Source organism: Phyllobates terribilis, unplaced genomic scaffold (genome assembly GCF_046119375.1).
Source record: "Phyllobates terribilis strain yellow unplaced genomic scaffold, ASM4611937v1 Scaffold_7__3_contigs__length_470593459, whole genome shotgun sequence".
Lineage (NCBI taxonomy): Eukaryota > Metazoa > Chordata > Amphibia > Anura > Dendrobatidae > Phyllobates > Phyllobates terribilis.
Window position 1 is genome coordinate 190,535,801 of NW_027362767.1, and position 19,455 is coordinate 190,555,255.

The 19,455-nt window shown below is 55.1% G+C and overlaps 2 protein-coding genes across 2 annotated transcripts in view; one reads left to right on the top strand and one right to left on the bottom strand.

The window, feature by feature from the left end:
- RPS4X (ribosomal protein S4 X-linked) overlaps positions 1-19,455 on the bottom strand; it is a 528,117-nt gene that overhangs the window by 383,057 nt on the left and 125,605 nt on the right. The window lies entirely within an intron of this gene.
- Positions 12,594-19,455, top strand: part of LOC141154137 (TSC22 domain family protein 3-like) — an 86,542-nt gene continuing 79,680 nt past the window's right edge. The window contains exon 1 of the mRNA XM_073639620.1: positions 12,594-13,165. Coding sequence (XP_073495721.1) covers positions 12,834-13,165 — 332 coding nt within the window. The 5' untranslated portion in view covers positions 12,594-12,833. The remainder of the gene's footprint in view (positions 13,166-19,455) is intronic.

Consider the following 19,455-nt stretch of genomic DNA (forward strand, 5'->3'; position numbering starts at 1 on the left):
TAGCGACTGAACCCTCAGGGGCGCCACAGTACCAGCTGTGGAGGCTCGGGGTATAGTACAAGGAGTGGAGGCTCGGAGTATAGTACAAGCAGTGGAGGCTCGGAGTATAGTACAAGCAGTGGAGGCTCGGAGTATAGTACAAGCAGTGGAGGCTCGGAGTATAGTACAAGCAGTGGAGGCTCGGGGTATAGTACAAGCAGTGGAGGCTCGGGGTATAGTACAAGGAGTGGAGGCTCGGGGTATAGTACAAGGAGTGGAGGCTCGGGGTATAGTACAAGCTGTGGAGGCTCGGGGTATAGTACAAGAAGTGGAGGCACGGGGTATAGTACAAGGAGTGGAGGCACGGGGTATAGTACAAGCTGTGAAGGCTCGGGGTATAGTACAAGGAGTGGAGGCTCGGGGTATAGTACAAGCAGTTGAGGCTCGGGGTATAGTACAAGCAGTGGAGGCTCGGGGTGTAGTACAAGCAGTGGAGGCTCGGAGTATAGTACAAGCAGTGGAGGCTCGGGGTATAGTACAAGCAGTGGAGGCTCGGGGTATAGTACAAGCAGTGGAGGCTCGGGGTAGAGTACAAGGAGTGGAGGCTCGGGGTATAGTACAAGCTGTGGAGGCTCGGGGTATAGTACAAGAAGTGGAGGCACGGGGTATAGTACAAGGAGTGGAGGCTTGGGGTATAGTACAAGCAGTGGAGGTTCGGGGTATAGTACAAGCAGTGGAGGCTCAGGGTATAGTACAAGCAGTGGAGGCTCGGGGTATAGTAAAAGCAGTGGAGGCTCGGGGTATAGTAAAAGCAGTGGAGGCTCGGGGTATAGTAAAAGCAGTGGAGGCTCGGGGTATAGTACCAGCTGTGGAGGCTCGGAGTATAGTACAAGCAGTGGAGGCTCGGGGTATAGTACAAGCAGTGGAGGCTCGGGGTATAGTACAAGCAGTGGAGGCTCGGGGTATAGTACAAGGAGTGGAGGCTTGGGGTATAGTTCAAGCAGTGGAGGTTTGGGGTATAGTACAAGCTGAGGAGGCTCGGGGTATAGTACAAGGAGTGGAGGCTCGGGGTATAGTACAAGGAGTGGAGGCTCGGGGTATAGTACAAGCAGTGGAGGTTCGGGATATAGTACAAGCAGTGGAGGCTCAGGGTATAGTACAAGCAGTGGAGGCTCGGGGTATAGTAAAAGCAGTGGAGGCTCGGGGTATAGTACAAGCAGTGGAGGCTCGGGGTATAGTACCAGCTGTGGAGGCTCGGGGTATAGTACCAGCAGTGGAGGCTCTCAGGAGGTGTGGAGGCTCTCAGAAGATGTCGAGGCTCTCAGGAGGTGTGGAGGCTCTCAGGAGGTGTGGGGGCTCTCAGGAGGTGTGGGAGCTCTCAGGAGGTGTGGGGGCTCTCAGGAGGTGTGGAGGATCTCAGGAGGTGTGGAGGATCTCAGGAGATGTTGTGGAGGCTCTCAGAAGGTGTGGAGGCTCTCAGGAGGAGTTGTGGAGGCTCTCAGGAGGTGTGGAGGATCTCAGGAGGTGTGGAGGATCTCAGGAGGTGTGGAGGATCTCAGGAGGTGTGGAGGCTCTCAGGAGGTGTGGAGCCTCTCAGGAGGTGTGGAGGATCTCAGGAGGTGTGGAGGATCTCAGGAGGTGTGGAGGCTCTCAGGAGGTGTGGAGGCTCTCAGGAGGTGTGGAGGCTCTCAGGAGATGTGGAGGCTCTCAGGAGGTGTGGGGGCTCTCAGGAGATGTGGAGGCTCTCAGGAGGTGTGGGGGCTCTCAGGAGGTGTGGAGGATCTCAGGAGATGTTGTGGAGGCTCTCAGGAGATGTGGAGGCTCTCAGGAGGTGTGGAGGATCTCAGGAGATGATCTGGAGGATCTCAGGAGGTGTGGAGGATCTCAGGAGGTGTGGAGGATCTCAGGAGATGTTGTGGAGGATCTCAGGAGATGTGGAGGCTCTCAGGAGGTGTGGAGGATCTCAGGAGATGTTGTGGGGGCTCTCAGGAGGTGTGGAGGCTCTCAGGAGGTGTGGAGGATCTCAGGAGATGTTGTGGGGGCTCTCAGGAGGTGTGGAGGATGTCAGGAGGTGTGGAGGCTCTCAGGAGATGTGGAGGCTCTCAGGAGGTGTGGATGATCTCAGGAGATGTGGAGGCTCTCAGGAGGTATGGAGGATCTCAGGAGATGTTGTGGAGGATCTCAGGAGGTGTGGAGGCTCTCAGGGGGTGTGGACACTTTCAGGAGGTGTGGAGGCTCTCAGGAGGTGTGGAGGATCTCAGGAGGTGTGGAGGCTCTCAGGAGGTGTGGAGGCTCTCAGGAGATGTGGAAGGTCTCAGGAGGTGTGGATGCTCTCAGGAGATGTGGAGGGTCTCAGGAGGCGTGGCGACTCTCAGGAGATGTGGAGGCTCTCAGAAGGTGTGGGGGCCCTCAGGAGGTATGGAGGATCTCAGGAGGTGTGGAGGATGTCAGGAGATGTTGTGGAGGATCTCAGCAGATGTTGTGGAGGATCTCAGGAGATGTTGTGGAGGATCTCAGGAGATGTTGTGGAGGATCTCAGGAGATGTTGTGGAGGATCTCAGGAGATGTTGTCTAGGATCTCAGGAGATGTTGTCTAGGATCTCAGGAGGTGTGGGGGCTCTCAGGAGATGTTGTGGAGAATCTCAGGAGATGTTGTGGATGATCTCAGGAGATGTGGAGGATCGGGGTATAGTACAAGCAGTAGAGGCTCGGGGTATAGTACAAGCAGTGGAAGCTCGGGGTATAGTACAAGGAGTGGAGGCTCAGGGTATAGTACAAGCAGTGGAGGCTCGGTGTATAGTACAAGCAGTGGAGGCTCGGGGTATAGTACAAGCAGTGGAGGCTCGGGGTATAGTAAAAGCAGTGGAGGCTCGGAGTATAGTACAAGCAGTGGAGGCTCTTGGTTTGGTACAAGCAGTGGAGGCTCGGGGTATAGTACAAGCAGTGGAGGCTCGGGTATAGTACAAGGAGTGGAGGCTCGGAATATAGTACAAGCAGTGGAGGCTCGGGGTATAGTACAAGCAGTGGAGGCTCGGGGTATATTACAAGCAGTGGAGGCTCGGGGTATAGTACAAGGAGTTGAGGCTCGGGGGTATAGTACAAGCAGTGGAGGCTCGGGGTATAGTATAGTACAATCTGTGGAGGCTCGGGGTATAGTACAAGGAGTGGAGGCTCGGGGTATAGTACCAGCTGTGGAGGCTCGGGTTATAGTACAAGCAGTGAAGGCTCGGGGTATAGTACAAGGAGTTGAGGCTCGGGGTATAGTACAAGCAGTGGAGGCTCGGGGTATAGTACAATCTGTGGAGGCTCGGGGTATAGTACAAGGAGAGGAGGCTCGGGGTATAGTACCAGCTGTGGAGGCTCAGGTTATAGTACAAGCAGTGAAGGCTCGGGGTATAGTACAAGCAGTGGAGGCTCGAGGTATAGTACAAGCAGTGGAGGCTCTCAGGAGGTGTGGAGGCTCTCAGGAGGTGTGGAGGCTCTCAGGAGGTGTGGAGGCTCTCAGGAGGTGTGGAGGATCTCAGGAGGTGTGGGGGCTCTCAGGAGGTGTGGGGGCTCTCAGGAGGTGTGGAGGCTCTCAGGAGGTGTGGAGGCTCTCAGGAGGTGTGGGGGCTTTCAGGAGGTGTGGGGGCTCTCAGGTGGTGTGGAGGATCTCAGGAGGTGTGGAGGATCTCAGGAGGTGTGGGGGCTCTCAGGAGGTGTGGAGGCTCTCAGGAGGTGTGGAGGTTCTCAGGAGGTGTGGAGGCTCTCAGGGGGTGTGGGGGCTCTCAGGAGGTGTGGAGAATCTCAGGAGGTGTGGAGGATCTCAGGAGGTGTGGAGGATCTCAGGAGGTGTGCGGGCTCTCAGGAGATGTGGGGGCTCTCAGGAGGTGTGGAGGATCTCAGGAGGTGTGGAGGATCTCAGGAGGTGTGGAGGCTCTCAGGAGGTGTGGAGGATCTCAGGAGGTGTAGAGGATCTCAGGTGGTGTAGAGGATCTCAGGAGGTGTGGAGGATCTCAGGAGGTGTGGAGGATCTCGGGAGATGTGGAGGATCTCAGGAGGTGTGGGGGCTCTCAGGAGGTGTGGGGGCTCTCAGGAGGTGTGGAGGATCTCAGGAGGTGTGGAGGATCTCTGGAGGTGTTGTGGGGGCTCTCAGGAGGTGTGGAGGATCTCAGGAGGTGTGGAGGCTCTCAGGAGGTGTGGAGGATCTCAGGAGGTGTGGAGCCTCTCAGGAGGTGTGGAGGATCTCAGGAGATGTGGAGGCTCTCAGGAGGTGTGGAGGCTCTCAGGAGATGTGGAGGCTCTCAGGAGATGTGGGGACTCTCAGGAGATGTGGGGACTCTCAGGAGATGTGGAGGCTCTCAGGAGATGTGGAGGATTTCAGGAGATGTTCTGGAGGATCTCAGGAGATGTGGAGGATCTCCGGAGGTGTGGAGGATCTCAGGAGGTGTGGAGGATCTCAGGAGGTGTGGAGGATCTCAGGAGGTGTGGAGGATCTCAGGAGATGTTGTGGAGGATCTCAGGAGATGTGGAGGCTCTCAGGAGGTGTGGAGGATCTAAGGAGATGTTGTGGGGGCTCTCAGGAGGTGTGGAGGATGTCAGGAGGTGTGGAGGCTCTCAGGAGATGTGGAGGCTCTCAGGAGATGTGGAGGCTCTCAGGAGGTGTGGAGGCTCTCAGGAGGTGTGGATGATCTCAGGAGATGTGGAGGCTCTCAGGAGGTATGGAGGATCTCAGGAGATGTTGTGGAGGATCTCAGGAGGTGTGGAGGCTTTCAGGAGGTGTGGAGGCTCTCAGGAGATGTGGAGGGTCGGGGTATAGTACAAGCAGTAGAGGCTCGGGGTATAGTACAAGCAGTGGAGGCTCGCGGTATAGTACAAGGAGTGGAGGCTCAGGGTATAGTACAAGCAGCGGAGGCTCGGTGTATAGCACAAGCAGTGGAGGCTCGGTGTATAGTACAAGCTTTGGAGGCTCGGAGTATAGTACAAGCAGTGGAGGCACTTGGTATAGTACAAGCAGTGGAGGCTCGGGGTATAGTACAAGCAGTGGAGGCTCGGGGTATAGTACAAGCAGTGGAGGCTCGGGGTATAGTACAAGCAGTGGAGGCACGGGGTATAGTACAAGGAGTGGAGGCTCGGGGTATAGTACAAGCAGTGGAGGCTCGGGGTATAGTACAAGCTGTGGAGGCTCGGGGTATATTACAAGCAATGGAGGCTCGGGGGTATAGTACAAGGAGTTGAGGCTCGGGGTATAGTACAATCTGTGGAGGCTCGGGGTATAGTACAAGGAGTGGAAGCTCGGGGTATAGTACCAGCTGTGGAGGCTCGGGTTATAGTACAAGCAGTGAAGGCTCGGGTTATAGTACAAGCAGTGAAGGCTCGAGGTATAGTACAAGCAGTGGAGGCTCTCAGGAGGTGTGGAGGCTCTCAGGAGATGTGGAGGATCTCAGGAGATGTGGAGGATCTAAGGAGGTGTGGAGGCTCTCAGGAGGTGTGGAGGATCTCAGGAGGTGTGGAGGATCTCAGGAGGTGTGGAGGCTCTCAGGAGATGTGGAGGCTCTCAGGAGGTGTGGAGGATCTAAGGAGATTTTCTGGAGGATCTCAGGAGATGGGGAGGATCTCAGGAGGTGTGGAGGATCTCAGGAGATGTTGTGGAGGATCTCAGGAGATGTTGTGGGGGCTCTCAGGAGATGTTGTGGGGGCTCTCAGGAGGTGTGGAGGATCTCAGGAGGTGTGGGGGCTCTCAGGAGGTGTGGGGGCTCTCAGGAGGTGTGGAGGATCTCAGGAGGTGTGGAGGATCTCAGGAGGTGTGGGGGCTCTCAGGAGGTGTGGAGGCTCTCAGGAGGTGTGGGGGCTCTCAGGAGGTGTGGGGGCTCTCAGGAGGTGTGGAGGCTCTCAGGAGGTGTGGAGGATCTCAGGAGGTGTAGAGGATCTCAGGTGGTGTGGAGGATCTCAGGAGGTGTGGAGGATCTCAGGAGGTGTGGAGGATCTCAGGAGGTGTGGAGGATCTCAGGAGGTGTGGAGGATCTCCGGAGGTGTGGAGGATCTCAGGAGGTGTGGAGGATCTCAGGAGGTGTGGGGGCTCTCAGGAGGTGTGGGGGCTCTCAGGAGGTGTGGGGGCTCTCAGGAGGTGTGGAGGATCTCAGGAGGTGTGGAGGATCTCAGGAGATGTGGAGGATCTCAGGAGATGTGGAGGATCTCAGGAGGTGTGGGGGCTCTCAGGAGGTGTGGAGGATCTCAGGAGGTGTGGAGGATCTCAGGAGATGTGGAGGATCTCAGGAGGTGTGGGGGCTCTCAGGAGGTGTGGGGGTTCTCAGGAGGTGTGGAGGCTCTCAGGAGGTGTGGAGGATCTCAGGAGGTGTGGAGGATCTCTGGAGGTGTTGTGGAGGCTCTCAGGAGGTGTGGAGGACCTCAGGAGGTGTGGAGGATCTGAGGAGGTGTTGTGGGGGCTCTCAGGATGTGTTGAGGCTGTCAGGAGGTGTTGAGGCTGTCAGGAGGTGTTGAGGCTGTCAGGAGGTGTTGGGGCTCTCAGGAGGTGTGGAGGCTCTCAGGAGATGTAGAGGCTCTCAGGAGGTGTGGAGGCTCTCAGGAGGTGTGGAGGATCTCAGGAGGTGTGGGGGCTCTCAGGAGGTGTGGGGGCTCTCAGGAGGTGTGGGGGCTCTCAGGAGGTGTTGGGGCTCTCAGGAGGTGTGGAACCTGAGGAGGTGTGGAGGCTCTCAGGAGGTGTGCGGGCTCAGGAGGTGTGGGGGCTCTCAGGAGGTGTGGGGGATCTGAAGAGGTGTGGGGGATCTCAAAAGATGTGGGGGATCTCAAGAGGTGTGGGGGATCTCAAGAGGTGTGGAGGATCTCAGGAGGTGTGGAGGACATCAGGAGGTGTGGAGGATCTCAGGAGGTGTTTTGGGGGCTCTCAGGAGGTGTTGGGGCTCTCAGGAGGTGTGGAGGCTCTCAGGAGGTGTGGAGGCTCTCAGGAGGTGTGGGGGCTCTCAGGAGGTGTGGAGGATCTCAGGAGGTGTGGGGCCTGAGGAGGTGTGGAGGCTCTCAGGAGGTGTGCAGACTCAGGAGGTGTGGGGGCTCTCAGGAGGTATGGAGGCTCTCAGGAGGTGTGGAGGATCTCAGGAGGTGTGGGGGCTCTCAGGAGGTGTGGAGCCTGAGGAGGTGTGGAGGCTCTCAGGAGGTGTGGGGGCTCTCAGGAGGTGTGGGGGATCTCAAGAGGTGTGGAGGATCTCAAGAGGTGTGGAGGATCTCAAGAGGTGTGGAGGATCTCAGGAGGTGTGGGGGCTCTCAGGAGGTGTGGGGGATCTCTGGAGGTGTGGAGGATCTCAGGAGGTGTGGAGGATCTCAGGAGATGTAGAGGATCTCAGGAGATGTAGAGGATCTCAGGAGGTGTGGAGGATCTCAGGAGGTGTGGAGGATCTCAGGAGGTGTGGGGGCTCTCAGGAGGTGTGGGGGCTCTCAGGAGATGTGGAGGATCTCAGGAGGTGTGGAGGATCTCAGGAGGTGTGGGGGCTCTCAGGAGGTGTGGGGGCTCTCAGGAGGTGTGGAACCTGAGGAGGTGTGGAGGCTCTCAGGAGGTGTGCGGGCTCAGGAGGTGTGGGGGCTCTCAGGAGGTGTGGGGGATCTGAAGAGGTGTGGGGGATCTCAAAAGATGTGGGCGATCTCAAGAGGTGTGGGGGATCTCAAGAGGTGTGGAGGATCTCAGGAGGTGTGGAGGATCTCAGGAGGTGTGGAGGATCTCAGGAGGTGTGGAGGACATCAGGAGGTGTGGAGGATCTCAGGAGGTGTTTTGGGGGCTCTCAGGAGGTGTTGGGGCTCTCAGGAGGTGTGGGGGCTCTCAGGAGGTGTGGGGGCTCTCCGGAGGTGTGGAGGATCTCAGGAGGTGTGGGGGCTCTCCGGAGGTGTGGGGGCTCTCAGGAGGTATGGAGGCTCTCAGGAGGTGTGGAGGATCTCAGGAGGTGTGGGGGCTCTCAGGAGGTGTGGAGCCTGAGGAGGTGTCGAGGCTCTCAGGAGGTGTGCAGACTCAGGAGGTGTGGGGGCTCTCAGAAGGTGTGGGGGATCTCAAGAGGTGTGGAGGATCTCAAGAGGTGTGGAGGATCTCAGGAGGTGTGGAGGATCTCAGGAGGTGTGGGGGCTCTCAGGAGGTGTGGGGGCTCTCAGGAGGTGTGGAGGATCTCAAGAGGTGTGGAGGATCTCAAGAGGTGTGGAGGCTCTCAGGAGGTGTGGAGGATCTCAGGAGGTGTGGGGGCTCTCAGGAGGTGTGGGGGATCTGTGGAGGTGTGGAGGATCTCTGGAGGTGTGGAGGATCTCAGGAGGTGTGGAGGATCTCAGGAGGTGTGGAGGATCTCAGGAGGTGTGGAGGATCTCAGTAGGTGTGGGGGCTCTCAGGAGGTGTGGGGGCTCTCAGGAGATGTGGAGGATCTCAGGAGGTGTGGAGGATCTCAGGAGGTGTGGGGGCTCTCAGGAGGTGTGGGGGCTCTCAGGAGGTGTGGAACCTGAGGAGGTGTGGGGGCTCTCAGGAGGTGTGGGGGATCTGAAGAGGTGTGGGGGATCTCAAAAGATGTGGGGGATCTCAAGAGGTGTGGGGGATCTCAAGAGGTGTGGAAGATCTCAGGAGGTGTGGAGGATCTCAGGAGGTGTGGAGGATCTCAGCAGGTGTGGAGGATCTCAGGAGGTGTGGAGGACATCAGGAGGTGTGGAGGATCTCAGGAGGTGTTTTGGGGGCTCTCAGGAGGTGTTGGGGCTCTCAGGAGGTGTGGAGGCTCTCAGGAGGTGTGGAGGCTCTCAGGAGGTGTGGAGGATCTCAAGAGGTGTGGGGCCTGAGGAGGTGTGGAGGCTCTCAGGAGGTGTGCAGACTCAGGAGGTGTGGGGGCTCTCAGGAGGTATGGAGGCTCTCAGGAGGTGTGGAGGATCTCAGGAGGTGTGGGGGCTCTCAGGAGGTGTGGAGCCTGAGGAGGTGTGGAGGCTCTCAGGAGGTGTGCGGGCTCAGGAGGTGTGGGGGCTCTCAGGAGGTGTGGGGGATCTGAAGAGGTGTGGGGGATCTCAAAAGATGTGGGGGATCTCAAGAGGTGTGGGGGATCTCAAGAGGTGTGGAGGATCTCAGGAGGTGTGGAGGATCTCAGGAGGTGTGGAGGATCTCAGGAGGTGTGGAGGACATCAGGAGGTGTGGAGGATCTCAGGAGGTGTTTTGGGGGCTCTCAGGAGGTGTTGGGGCTCTCAGGAGGTGTGGAGGCTCTCAGGAGGTGTGGGGGCTCTCAGGAGGTGTGGAGGATCTCAGGAGGTGTGGGGCCTGAGGAGGTGTGGAGGCTCTCAGGAGGTGTGCAGACTCAGGAGGTGTGGGGGCTCTCAGGAGGTATGGAGGCTCTCAGGAGGTGTGGAGGATCTCAGGAGGTGTGGGGGCTCTCAGGAGGTGTGGAGCCTGAGGAGGTGTGGAGGCTCTCAGGAGGTGTGGGGGCTCTCAGGAGGTGTGGGGGATTTCAAGAGGTGTGGAGGATCTCAAGAGGTGTGGAGGATCTCAGGAGGTGTGGAGGATCTCAGGAGGTGTGGGGGCTCTCAGGAGGTGTGGGGGATCTCTGGAGGTGTGGAGGATCTCAGGAGGTGTGGAGGATCTCAGGAGGTGTGGAGGATCTCAGGAGATGTAGAGGATCTCAGGAGGTGTGGAGGATCTCAGGAGGTGTGGAGGATCTCAGGAGGTGTGGGGGCTCTCAGGAGGTGTGGGGGCTCTCAGGAGATGTGGAGGATCTCAGGAGGTGTGGAGGATCTCAGGAGGTGTGGGGGCTCTCAGGAGGTGTGGGGGCTTTCAGGAGGTGTGGAACCTGAGGAGGTGTGGAGGCTCTCAGGAGGTGTGCGGGCTCAGGAGGTGTGGGGGCTCTCAGGAGGTGTGGGGGATCTGAAGAGGTGTGGGGGATCTCAAAAGATGTGGGGGATCTCAAGAGGTGTGGGGGATCTCAAGAGGTGTGGAGGATCTCAAGAGGTGTGGAGGATCTCAGGAGGTGTGGAGGATCTCAGGAGGTGTGGAGGACATCAGGAGGTGTGGAGGATCTCAGGAGGTGTTTTGGGGGCTCTCAGGAGGTGTTGGGGCTCTCAGGAGGTGTGGAGGCTCTCAGGAGGTGTGGGGGCTCTCAGGAGGTGTGGGGGCTCTCAGGAGGTGTGGGGGCTCTCCGGAGGTGTGGAGGATCTCAGGAGGTGTGGGGGCTCTCCGGAGGTGTGGGGGCTCTCAGGAGGTATGGAGGCTCTCAGGAGGTGTGGAGGATCTCAGGAGGTGTGGGGGCTCTCAGGAGGTGTGGAGCCTGAGGAGGTGTCGAGGCTCTCAGGAGGTGTGCAGACTCAGGAGGTGTGGGGGCTCTCAGGAGGTGTGGGGGATCTCAAGAGGTGTGGAGGATCTCAGGAGGTGTGGAGGATCTCAGGAGGTGTGGAGGATCTCAGGAGGTGTGGGGGCTCTCAGGAGGTGTGGGGGCTCTCAGGAGGTGTGGGGGATCTCAAGAGGTGTGGAGGATCTCAAGAGGTGTGGAGGCTCTCAGGAGGTGTGGAGGATCTCAGGAGGTGTGGGGGCTCTCAGGAGGTGTGGGGGATCTCTGGAGGTGTGGAGGATCTCTGGAGGTGTGGAGGATCTCAGGAGGTGTGGAGGATCTCAGGAGGTGTGGAGGATCTCAGGAGGTGTGGAGGATCTCAGGAGGTGTGGAGGATCTCAGTAGGTGTGGGGGCTCTCAGGAGGTGTGGGGGCTCTCAGGAGATGTGGAGGATCTCAGGAGGTGTGGAGGCTCTCAGGAGGTGTGGGGGCTCTCAGGAGGTGTGGAACCTGAGGAGGTGTGGGGGCTCTCAGGAGGTGTGGGGGATCTGAAGAGGTGTGGGGGATCTCAAAAGATGTGGGGGATCTCAAGAGGTGTGGGGGATCTCAAGAGGTGTGGAAGATCTCAGGAGGTGTGGAGGATCTCAGGAGGTGTGGAGGATCTCAGGAGGTGTGGAGGATCTCAGGAGGTGTGGAGGACATCAGGAGGTGTGGAGGATCTCAGGAGGTGTTTTGGGGGCTCTCAGGAGGTGTTGGGGCTCTCAGGAGGTGTGGAGGCTCTCAGGAGGTGTGGAGGCTCTCAGGAGGTGTGGGGCCTGAGGAGGTGTGGAGGCTCTCAGGAGGTGTGCAGACTCAGGAGGTGTGGGGGCTCTCAGGAGGTATGGAGGCTCTCAGGAGGTGTGGAGGATCTCAGGAGGTGTGGGGGCTCTCAGGAGGTGTGGAGCCTGAGGAGGTGTGGAGGCTCTCAGGAGGTGTGCAGACTCAGGAGGTGTGGGGGATCTCAAGAGGTGTGTGGGATCTCAAGAGGTATGGAGGATCTCAGGAGGTGTGGGGGATCTGAAGAGGTGTGGGGGATCTCAAAAGATGTGGGGGATCTCAAGAGGTGTGGGGGATCTCAAGAGGTGTGGAGGATCTCAGGAGGTGTGGAGGATCTCAGGAGGTGTGGAGGACATCAGGAGGTGTGGAGGATCTCAGGAGGTGTTTTGGGGGCTCTCAGGAGGTGTTGGGGCTCTCAGGAGGTGTGGAGGCTCTCAGGAGGTGTGGAGGCTCTCAGGAGGTGTGGAGGCTCTCAGGAGGTGTGGGGGCTCTCAGGAGGTGTGGAGCCTGAGGAGGTGTGGAGGCTCTCAGGAGGTGTGCAGACTCAGGAGGTGTGGGGGATCTCAAGAGGTGTGGAGGATCTCAAGAGGTATGGAGGATCTCAGGAGGTGTGGAGGCTCTCAGGAGGTATGGGGGCTCTCAGGAGGTGTGGAGGCTCTCAGGAGGTGTGGAGGATCTCAGGAGGTGTGGGGGCTCTCAGGAGGTGTGGGGGCTCTCAGGAGGTGTGGGGGCTCTCAGGAGGTATGGGGGCTCTCAGGAGGTGTGGGGGCTCTCAGGAGGTGTGGGGGCTCTCAGGAGGTGTGGGGGCTCTCCGGAGGTGTGGGGGCTCTCCGGAGGTGTGGGGGCTCTCAGGAGGTATGGAGGCTCTCAGGAGGTGTGGAGGATCTCAGGAGGTGTGGGGGCTCTCAGGAGGTGTGGAGCCTGAGGAGGTGTGGAGGCTCTCAGGAGGTGTGCAGACTCAGGAGGTGTGGGGGCTCTCAGGAGGTGTGGGGGATCTCAAGAGGTGTGGAGGATCTCAGGAGGTGTGGAGGCTCTCAGGAGGTATGGGGGCTCTCAGGAGGTGTGGGGGCTCTCAGGAGGTGTGGAGGATCTCTGGAGGTATGGGGGCTCTCAGGAGGTGTGGGGGCTCTCAGGAGGTGTGAAGGCTCTCAGGAGGTGTGGAGGATCTCAGGAGATGTGGAGGATCTCAGGAGGTGTGGAGGATCTCAGGAGGTGTGGGGGCTCTCAGGAGGTGTGGGGGCTCTCAGGAGATGTGGAGGATCTCAGGAGGTGTGGAGGATCTCAGGAGGTGTGGAGGATCTCAGGAGGTATGGGGGCTCTCAGGAGGTGTGGGGGCTCTCAGGAGGTGTGGGGGCTCTCTGGAGGTGTGGGGGCTCTCTGGAGGTGTGGAGGATCTCAGGAGGTGTGGGGGCTCTCCGGAGGTGTGGAGGATCTCCGGAGGTGTGGAGGCTCAGGAGCTCCATCCCCTGGCTTTCTGTAGTGCAGAGGCTGCTCCTCCTGGCCTCCCTTGTGTCCTCTTATGTAAAGTCGTGTAGCTCGGCCTCTGGGGGAGTTAGAGGACTGCGGTTCAGCTCTCACAGCTGAGCGCTGCCTAGTAGAGACACAGGATCACTTCCCTATTCCTGCACACAACACATAGAGGCGTCTGTGTGCACAGTCACCAAGGGAGGTGCAGCCTTAGACCTCCAGAAGGGAAGACCTGGTTCATACCCAGGGCTCCCGGCTCTTTGCTGCTGCTCATCGTGGACTGTCTGCAGCGCTGCCTGCCGTCTTGGACTCTATGGATACTTCCACAGACATGGCTGAAGACACCGGCTGCCGGTCGCCCATTGGTTTGGATTGCTGCAGCTGCTGCCTTGATTTAGCCAACAAGAGCGAGATGGAGGAAGGCGGCGGAGACAATAATAATCTGCCCAGTCCTACTGTTAATAATTTTCGGCAATTGAGGGAAAAGATGGTTTTTGAAAACTTCAACACCGACAAGCTGAAGACCATCATGAGGCAGGACTCTCTAGAGCCTGTGGTCAGGGACCCCTGCTACCTCCTGAATGAAGGCATCTGCAACAGCAACATAGATCAGACCATGCTGTCCATCCTTCTGTTCTTCCACAGGTGAGCATGCTTCCACAGGTGAGCATTCTGTCACAGGTGAGCATGCTTCCACAGGTGAGCATGCTTCCACAGGTGAGCATGCTTCCACAGGTGAGCATTCTGCCACACTACAACCTCATTGCTTACACTTATGCCCCTGTGATCAGGTCTATTAGTGGATCCTGACTTAAAGGGAACCTGTCATGGGTCTCATGTCGCCCGAGCTGCTGGCTCCGTTTTGCCATCTGTTTGGCATTCATTTTTATTGATCATTACCAGCAAATAAAATTTACAAGACTTACAACAGTTTCCTATGTTAATAATAGCAATGTATCTGTAAAAATCTAAAAATCAGATGCTGTACGGGTGATTCTTATGGGAAACAAATTTTTTTTAACGCACCAACAGAACTGAACCGAAAAGTCTCATCCAAAATACAGAAGAGAACAGCGCAATAAGTCATCTTCACCTACCTACCCTATTGAGTAACACTGGTCCTAGGGCCGTCCGTCCGATGAGCGGAATCACTAAATATTTCTGTTTATAAACAGTTTACAAAAGTCAGTAACATTTCCTTCACATTCATCCATCCGCTGTAACCTTGGTTTCTATTATTAGTTTAGTCACACTAATCTTTGGGCCATGTTGTTGTCAGATTTGGATATGCCATAAATGTCTGAGAGCAATTCCTCCATAAGTAACTTTCTTATAATGCAATATATTAACCCAATTGCTTTTATCATTTTGGCATTCTGCTTAAAGGGAACCTTACAGCTGATATACGCTGCTTGATTCGTGGGCAGCCTGATCCGTGGGCTGCCTGATCCGTGGGCTGCCTGATCTGTGGGCAGCCTGATCCGTGGGCTGCCTGATCCGTGGGCAGCCTGATCCGTGGGCAGCCTGATCTGTGGGCTGCCTGATCCGTGGGCAGCCTGATCCGTGGGCAGCCTGATCTGTGGACAGCCTGATCGGTGAGCAGCTTGATCTGTGGACAGCCTGATCCGTGGGCAGCCTGATCTGTGGACAGCCTGATCCGTGGGCTGCCTGATCCTTTGGCAGCCTGATCCGTGGGCTGCCTGATCCTTTGGCAGCCTGATCGGTGGGCAGCCTGATAGATGGGCTGCCTGATCCGTGGGCAGCGTGATCTGTGGGCAGTGTGACCCGTGGGCTGCCTGATCCGTGGGCAGTGTGATCCGTGGGCAGCCTGATCCGTGGGCTGCCTGATCGGTGGGCTGCCTGATCCGTGGGCAGCTTGATCGGTGGGCAGCCTGATCCGTGGTCAGCCTGATCCGTGGTCAGCCTGATCCGTGGTCAGCCTGATCGGTGGGCAGTCTGATCGGTGGGCAGCCTGATGCGTGGGCAGCCTGATCCGTGGGCTGCCTGATGCGTGGGCAGCGTGATCCGTGGGCAGCATGTATCAGGCACTGACTGTATGATCTCAGCCAGGATTGTTTGACCCTGAAGCACATATCAGAGAATAACATACTGTAAATTACCGCCGGACACGGAGCCGCGCTGCAGACTAGTCGGACAGACAGGTCTCCAGTGTCTTCTCCGCCCGCTACCCTGGACTGACAGGTCTCTGCCTACATGCGCGTATAGGGATAGGGAGAGACCTGTGAGTCACTGTCAGTGGGCCGAGAAGACACTGGGGACCTGTCTGTCTGACTAGTCTGCAGCGCAGCTCCGTGTCCGGCAGATTTACTCTGAATCACCGCAGCGTCTCAGTCACACATCCCTGAGATCACACAGCCAGTGCCTGATCCTGACTGCCTACAGATCCGGCAGCGTGCGTCAGCGGTCACTATAAGGCGCCACTCCTGCGTTATGATTTCAGCACTGGAGTGGTGCTACCAACCTGAGGTCCCTGCCCCTAGTCTTCCACTTACCAGCCGTTGTCTTCACCTGTTTGTGGCGCTGCTTCTGTCCCGTGGTGCAATCTTGTGACCGCAACTTCTAACTGACCGGAAGTTAGAAGTCGGTCATCTCCATTGTTTGTAAGATTAAGAGACTCATTGACTTCAGCCTTTGAACATGAGTGAAGGAAGTTCTCAAAGTCATGAAACATTTTGTTTTTTTGCCAAGTTACCTTTAACTCCTAAAATGAACATTAATTAGTAATAAAATGAATGGATTTCTTCCATCAGATACCTGAGATGCTGTGACTTTACCAAGCTATGCAGGATCATTGATAGATAATGCCGGCGCTATGAAGGATCTTGGCTGTCCTCTTCTGATATCTGACTAGCACGCCACCGATAGGCCTGCTATGAATACACCATGTCCCGGCCTTTTGGACCTTGGCACAATATTTACTGTATCACTAAACCATGATTGTACAACTCGCAGCTTGTCTTGGATCCCAATGTGTTATATAAAAGGTAGGGACAATAGGCGGCCACTGTCCTTGTCATTGGCACCCGGGCCATGAAAATGTAGTCCTGTCCGGGACATATACTTAGCCTATGGCAGGCCATTTATGAGATGCAGTAATAAAACCTCAAGGTAATATTAGCAAAATAAAACATCATCATACACAGCTCCCTAATAGTGTTGAGCGAGTATGTTCTGTCCGAGTATGCTCGGCCGAGCTCCGAGTATTTACAGCTGCTCGGTGATACGGTTGAATCGCTCCCGTGTGCATGATTTGCAGCTGTTTGACAGTTTTATTACATGTGAGGAATGTGTAAGAAATAGACTCACATGTAATTAGCTGTCAAACAGTCACAAATCATGCACACGGGAGCGATTCAACCGTATCACCGAGCAGCTGTAAATACTCGGAGCTCGGCCCGAGCATACTCGCCGAAAGGGTTAATAGAACATACTCGCTGAACACTACTCCCTAACGATGGGGTTCGGACCCTTAACGGATCACAATCAGTTGAGAAGTCAAGTCCTAAACATGATTGCTCTCTGCTGTCTCCTATACACGGTGTCCTTAATAGGGCCCATATTACAATGTCCCAATGTCCGGCTTTGTCGTCACGGTCAGAGACTTTGTCCCCTTGATCAGAGACATAACTCATAGCATGAGTATATTACCCATGACTAGGTCTGTCCTAACGTGTAACAGCCATTAATGGTTAGATGGCTGGTTGTAAAGGACACAAAGCCGATATGAATATCGGTATAGAGCGATTACCGGAGACGGGTTATGGCCAATGCTTCTGAGAGCCGCAGTAGTTTGCTGAGTGCTGAAAAACGACAAAACTTCCATTAATACAATGGGAAGAGTGGTGCTGGTCACCTGGTCAGACTAGTAAGAAGTGTCCTGCTCTGACTTGGGTCCTTCTGCTATAAGTCAGAGCTGAGGTCCAGCGTGGTTGGCGGACGTCTTATTAAGCATGTTTACGCTCTTTGCGGTTACAGAACACGCTGTGCATTCACAAAGCTCCTGTTCCCCCTAAGAATCACGTTGAGGTTCAATCATGGCGCACTGTACTTGGCTGCGGATTTATTTCTAAGTTGCCCAGTTTCCTCCCACACTCCAAGACAAAGATAAGAAATTTAGATTGTTAGCCCCAATGGAGACAGTGATGATGATGATGTCAGTAAAGTGTTTTGGATTATGATGGCGCTATATCTTCAAGTGAGTCTCCAGCCTGCTTTAACTTCACTGCTATCCTTCTGTTAACCGTTTCCTTGCCACAAGTCACAGTTTTCATTCATCACTGCTATTAACCATTGCTGTGCTGAAAGACACCACACTACATTTACTCCTTTGTCATTCATGTAAATAACTGCATCCCTGCTGAAAGATACCAGATGCAATATACATCTCTGTATTCCAGTGATTAACTGCATCACTGCTGGAAGATACCAGATCCAATATACATCTCTGTATTCCAGTGATTAACTGCATCCCTGCTGAAAGATATCAGATCCAATATACATCTCTGTATTCCAGTGATTAACTGCATCTCTGCTGGAAGATACCAATTTCCTAAAACTCTATATTTTAACCCCATAATACAAGCACATAAAGACTTTGTGTGCTCTGTTTCAGGAGTCAGATTTTAGACCCCCGGCTTCATTTTACAGGAGCCTTGCTGATATAATATAAATTCCCTTCAGTCATAGTTTGTAGTTCAACCAATGAATTATGAGAAGTGTGTTTAGACCAATCTTAGGCTATGTTCACACGCTGCGTTTTTTTCAGCGTTTTTTTTTCTGCAGCAAAACCTGATCTCTTGCAAGGAAGGTTTGTTCAGGATTTTGCTTGTTTTTTTGCTACGCTTTTTTCACTGTCCTTTTGTCTCTTTATGCATGTACATAAAGTTCAGTGAAAAAAAAAAATCTCATTCTATTTCATCAGGTTTTGGCACAAAAAATGCTGAAAAAGTTGACATGCTCTAGTCTGCAAAAAACATGCAAAGTACAAAATACTGATGAAACAAAAACCATGATGTGTGCATGAGATTTCTGGAATCTCATAGACTTTGCTGGTACTGTAAAACGCAGCAGAAAATCTGCATAAAAAAAGCACATCAAAAAGCTTTGAAAATACACAATGTGTGAACATAGCCTTACTGTCTGTCCTCTAAAATTAGAGATTTTTGCACATAAAAGAGACCACATTTCTCTTATAGTCTATATTACAGTTTATGTGTTAGGATGATGTATCAAATGTTATCACCCCATAATGTTCTTTCCCATAATGCCCTTCCAGCATTGCTCCAAGTGATTGACAGGTCTCTCCTCATGGCAGGGGTGGGTGTGCAGTACCAGCCGTGCCCACTATACAGATGACGGACTAGTCTGGGGTGAATAGGGGTGGATGTGCAGTACCAGCCGTGCCCACTATACAGATGACGGACTAGTCTGGGGTGAATAGGGGTGGATGTGCAGTACCAGCCGTGCCCACTATACAGATGACGGACTAGTCTGGGGTGAATAGGGGTGGATGTGCAGTACCAGCCGTGCCCACTATAAAGATGACGGACTAGTCCGGGGTGAATAGGGGTGGATGTGCAGTACCAGCCGTGCCCACTATACAGATGACGGACTAGTCTGGGGTGAATAGGGGTGGATGTGCAGTACCAGCCGTGCCCACTATACAGATGACGGACTAGTCTGGGGTGAATAGGGGTGGATGTGCAGTACCAGCCGTGCCCACTATACAGATGACGGACTAGTCTGGGGTGAATAGGGGTGGATGTGCAGTACCAGCCGTGCCCACTATACAGATGACGGACTAGTCTGGGGTGAATAGGGGTGGGTGTGCAGTACCAGCCTTGCCCACTATACAGATGACGGATTAATCCGGGGTGAGTAGGGGTGGATGTGCAGTACCAGCCTTGCCCACTATACAGATGACGGACTAGTCTGGGGTGAATAGGGGTGGATGTGCAGTACCAGCCGTGCCCACTATACAGATGACGGACTAGTCTGGGGTGAATAGGGGTGGATGTGCAGTACCAGACGTGCCCACTATACAGATGACGGACTAGTCTGGGGTGAATAGGGGTGGATGTGCAGTACCAGACGTGCCCATTATACAGATGATGGATTAGTCCGGGGTGAATAGGGGTGGATGTGCAGTACCAGACGTGCCCATTATACAGATGACGGACTAGTCCGGGGTGAATAGGGGTGGATGTGCAGTACCAGCCGTGCCCATTATACAGATGATGGATTAGTCCGGGGTGAATAGGGGTGGATGTGCAGTACCAGCCGTGCCCACTATACAGAAGACGGATTAGTCCGGGGTGAATAGGGGTGGATGTGCAGTACCAGCCGTGCCCACTATTAAGATGACGGAGCTGCGCAACTAAGCACGTTGTGGCCAATGGCAGCTGATCGGAGGGGGTCCAGGTGTTGCACCCTCACTGATCTGATACTATCCTAAGGACAGGCCATCAGTATAAAGTACCTGCAAGCCCTTCTAATGCCACCGGGTCACCAACGCTGTGGGTGCTGCTAAACAACGACATGCAGAGCATTATATTGCATTATTTCTATTTTCGGGATCTGTCTGATACGAGTCCCAATATGGCGGTGTGTGCTAGGCGTAAGCTTGATTTACCCGTAGTAGGATGGAAAGCTGCGTTCGTTATGAGATACCCCCAGGCCCTGCTTTCTTCAGGAGGGATGATGGGGTTTAGGATGTGTGGATGGTGAAGATGTCTCTTGCGCCGGTGCTTGGCTGTTTCTACAGATAATGACATCAGACGTCGTCCAGTCTCCTCTCAGGGCGGGTGGTAAGAGATAATTACTGCGATATAATAATATCTCTCCACCAGCCTGAAGTGAACTAAGGTCATAGCTCTTTACTTGCCAAATATCACACCAGACGGAAGTCTTCAAGT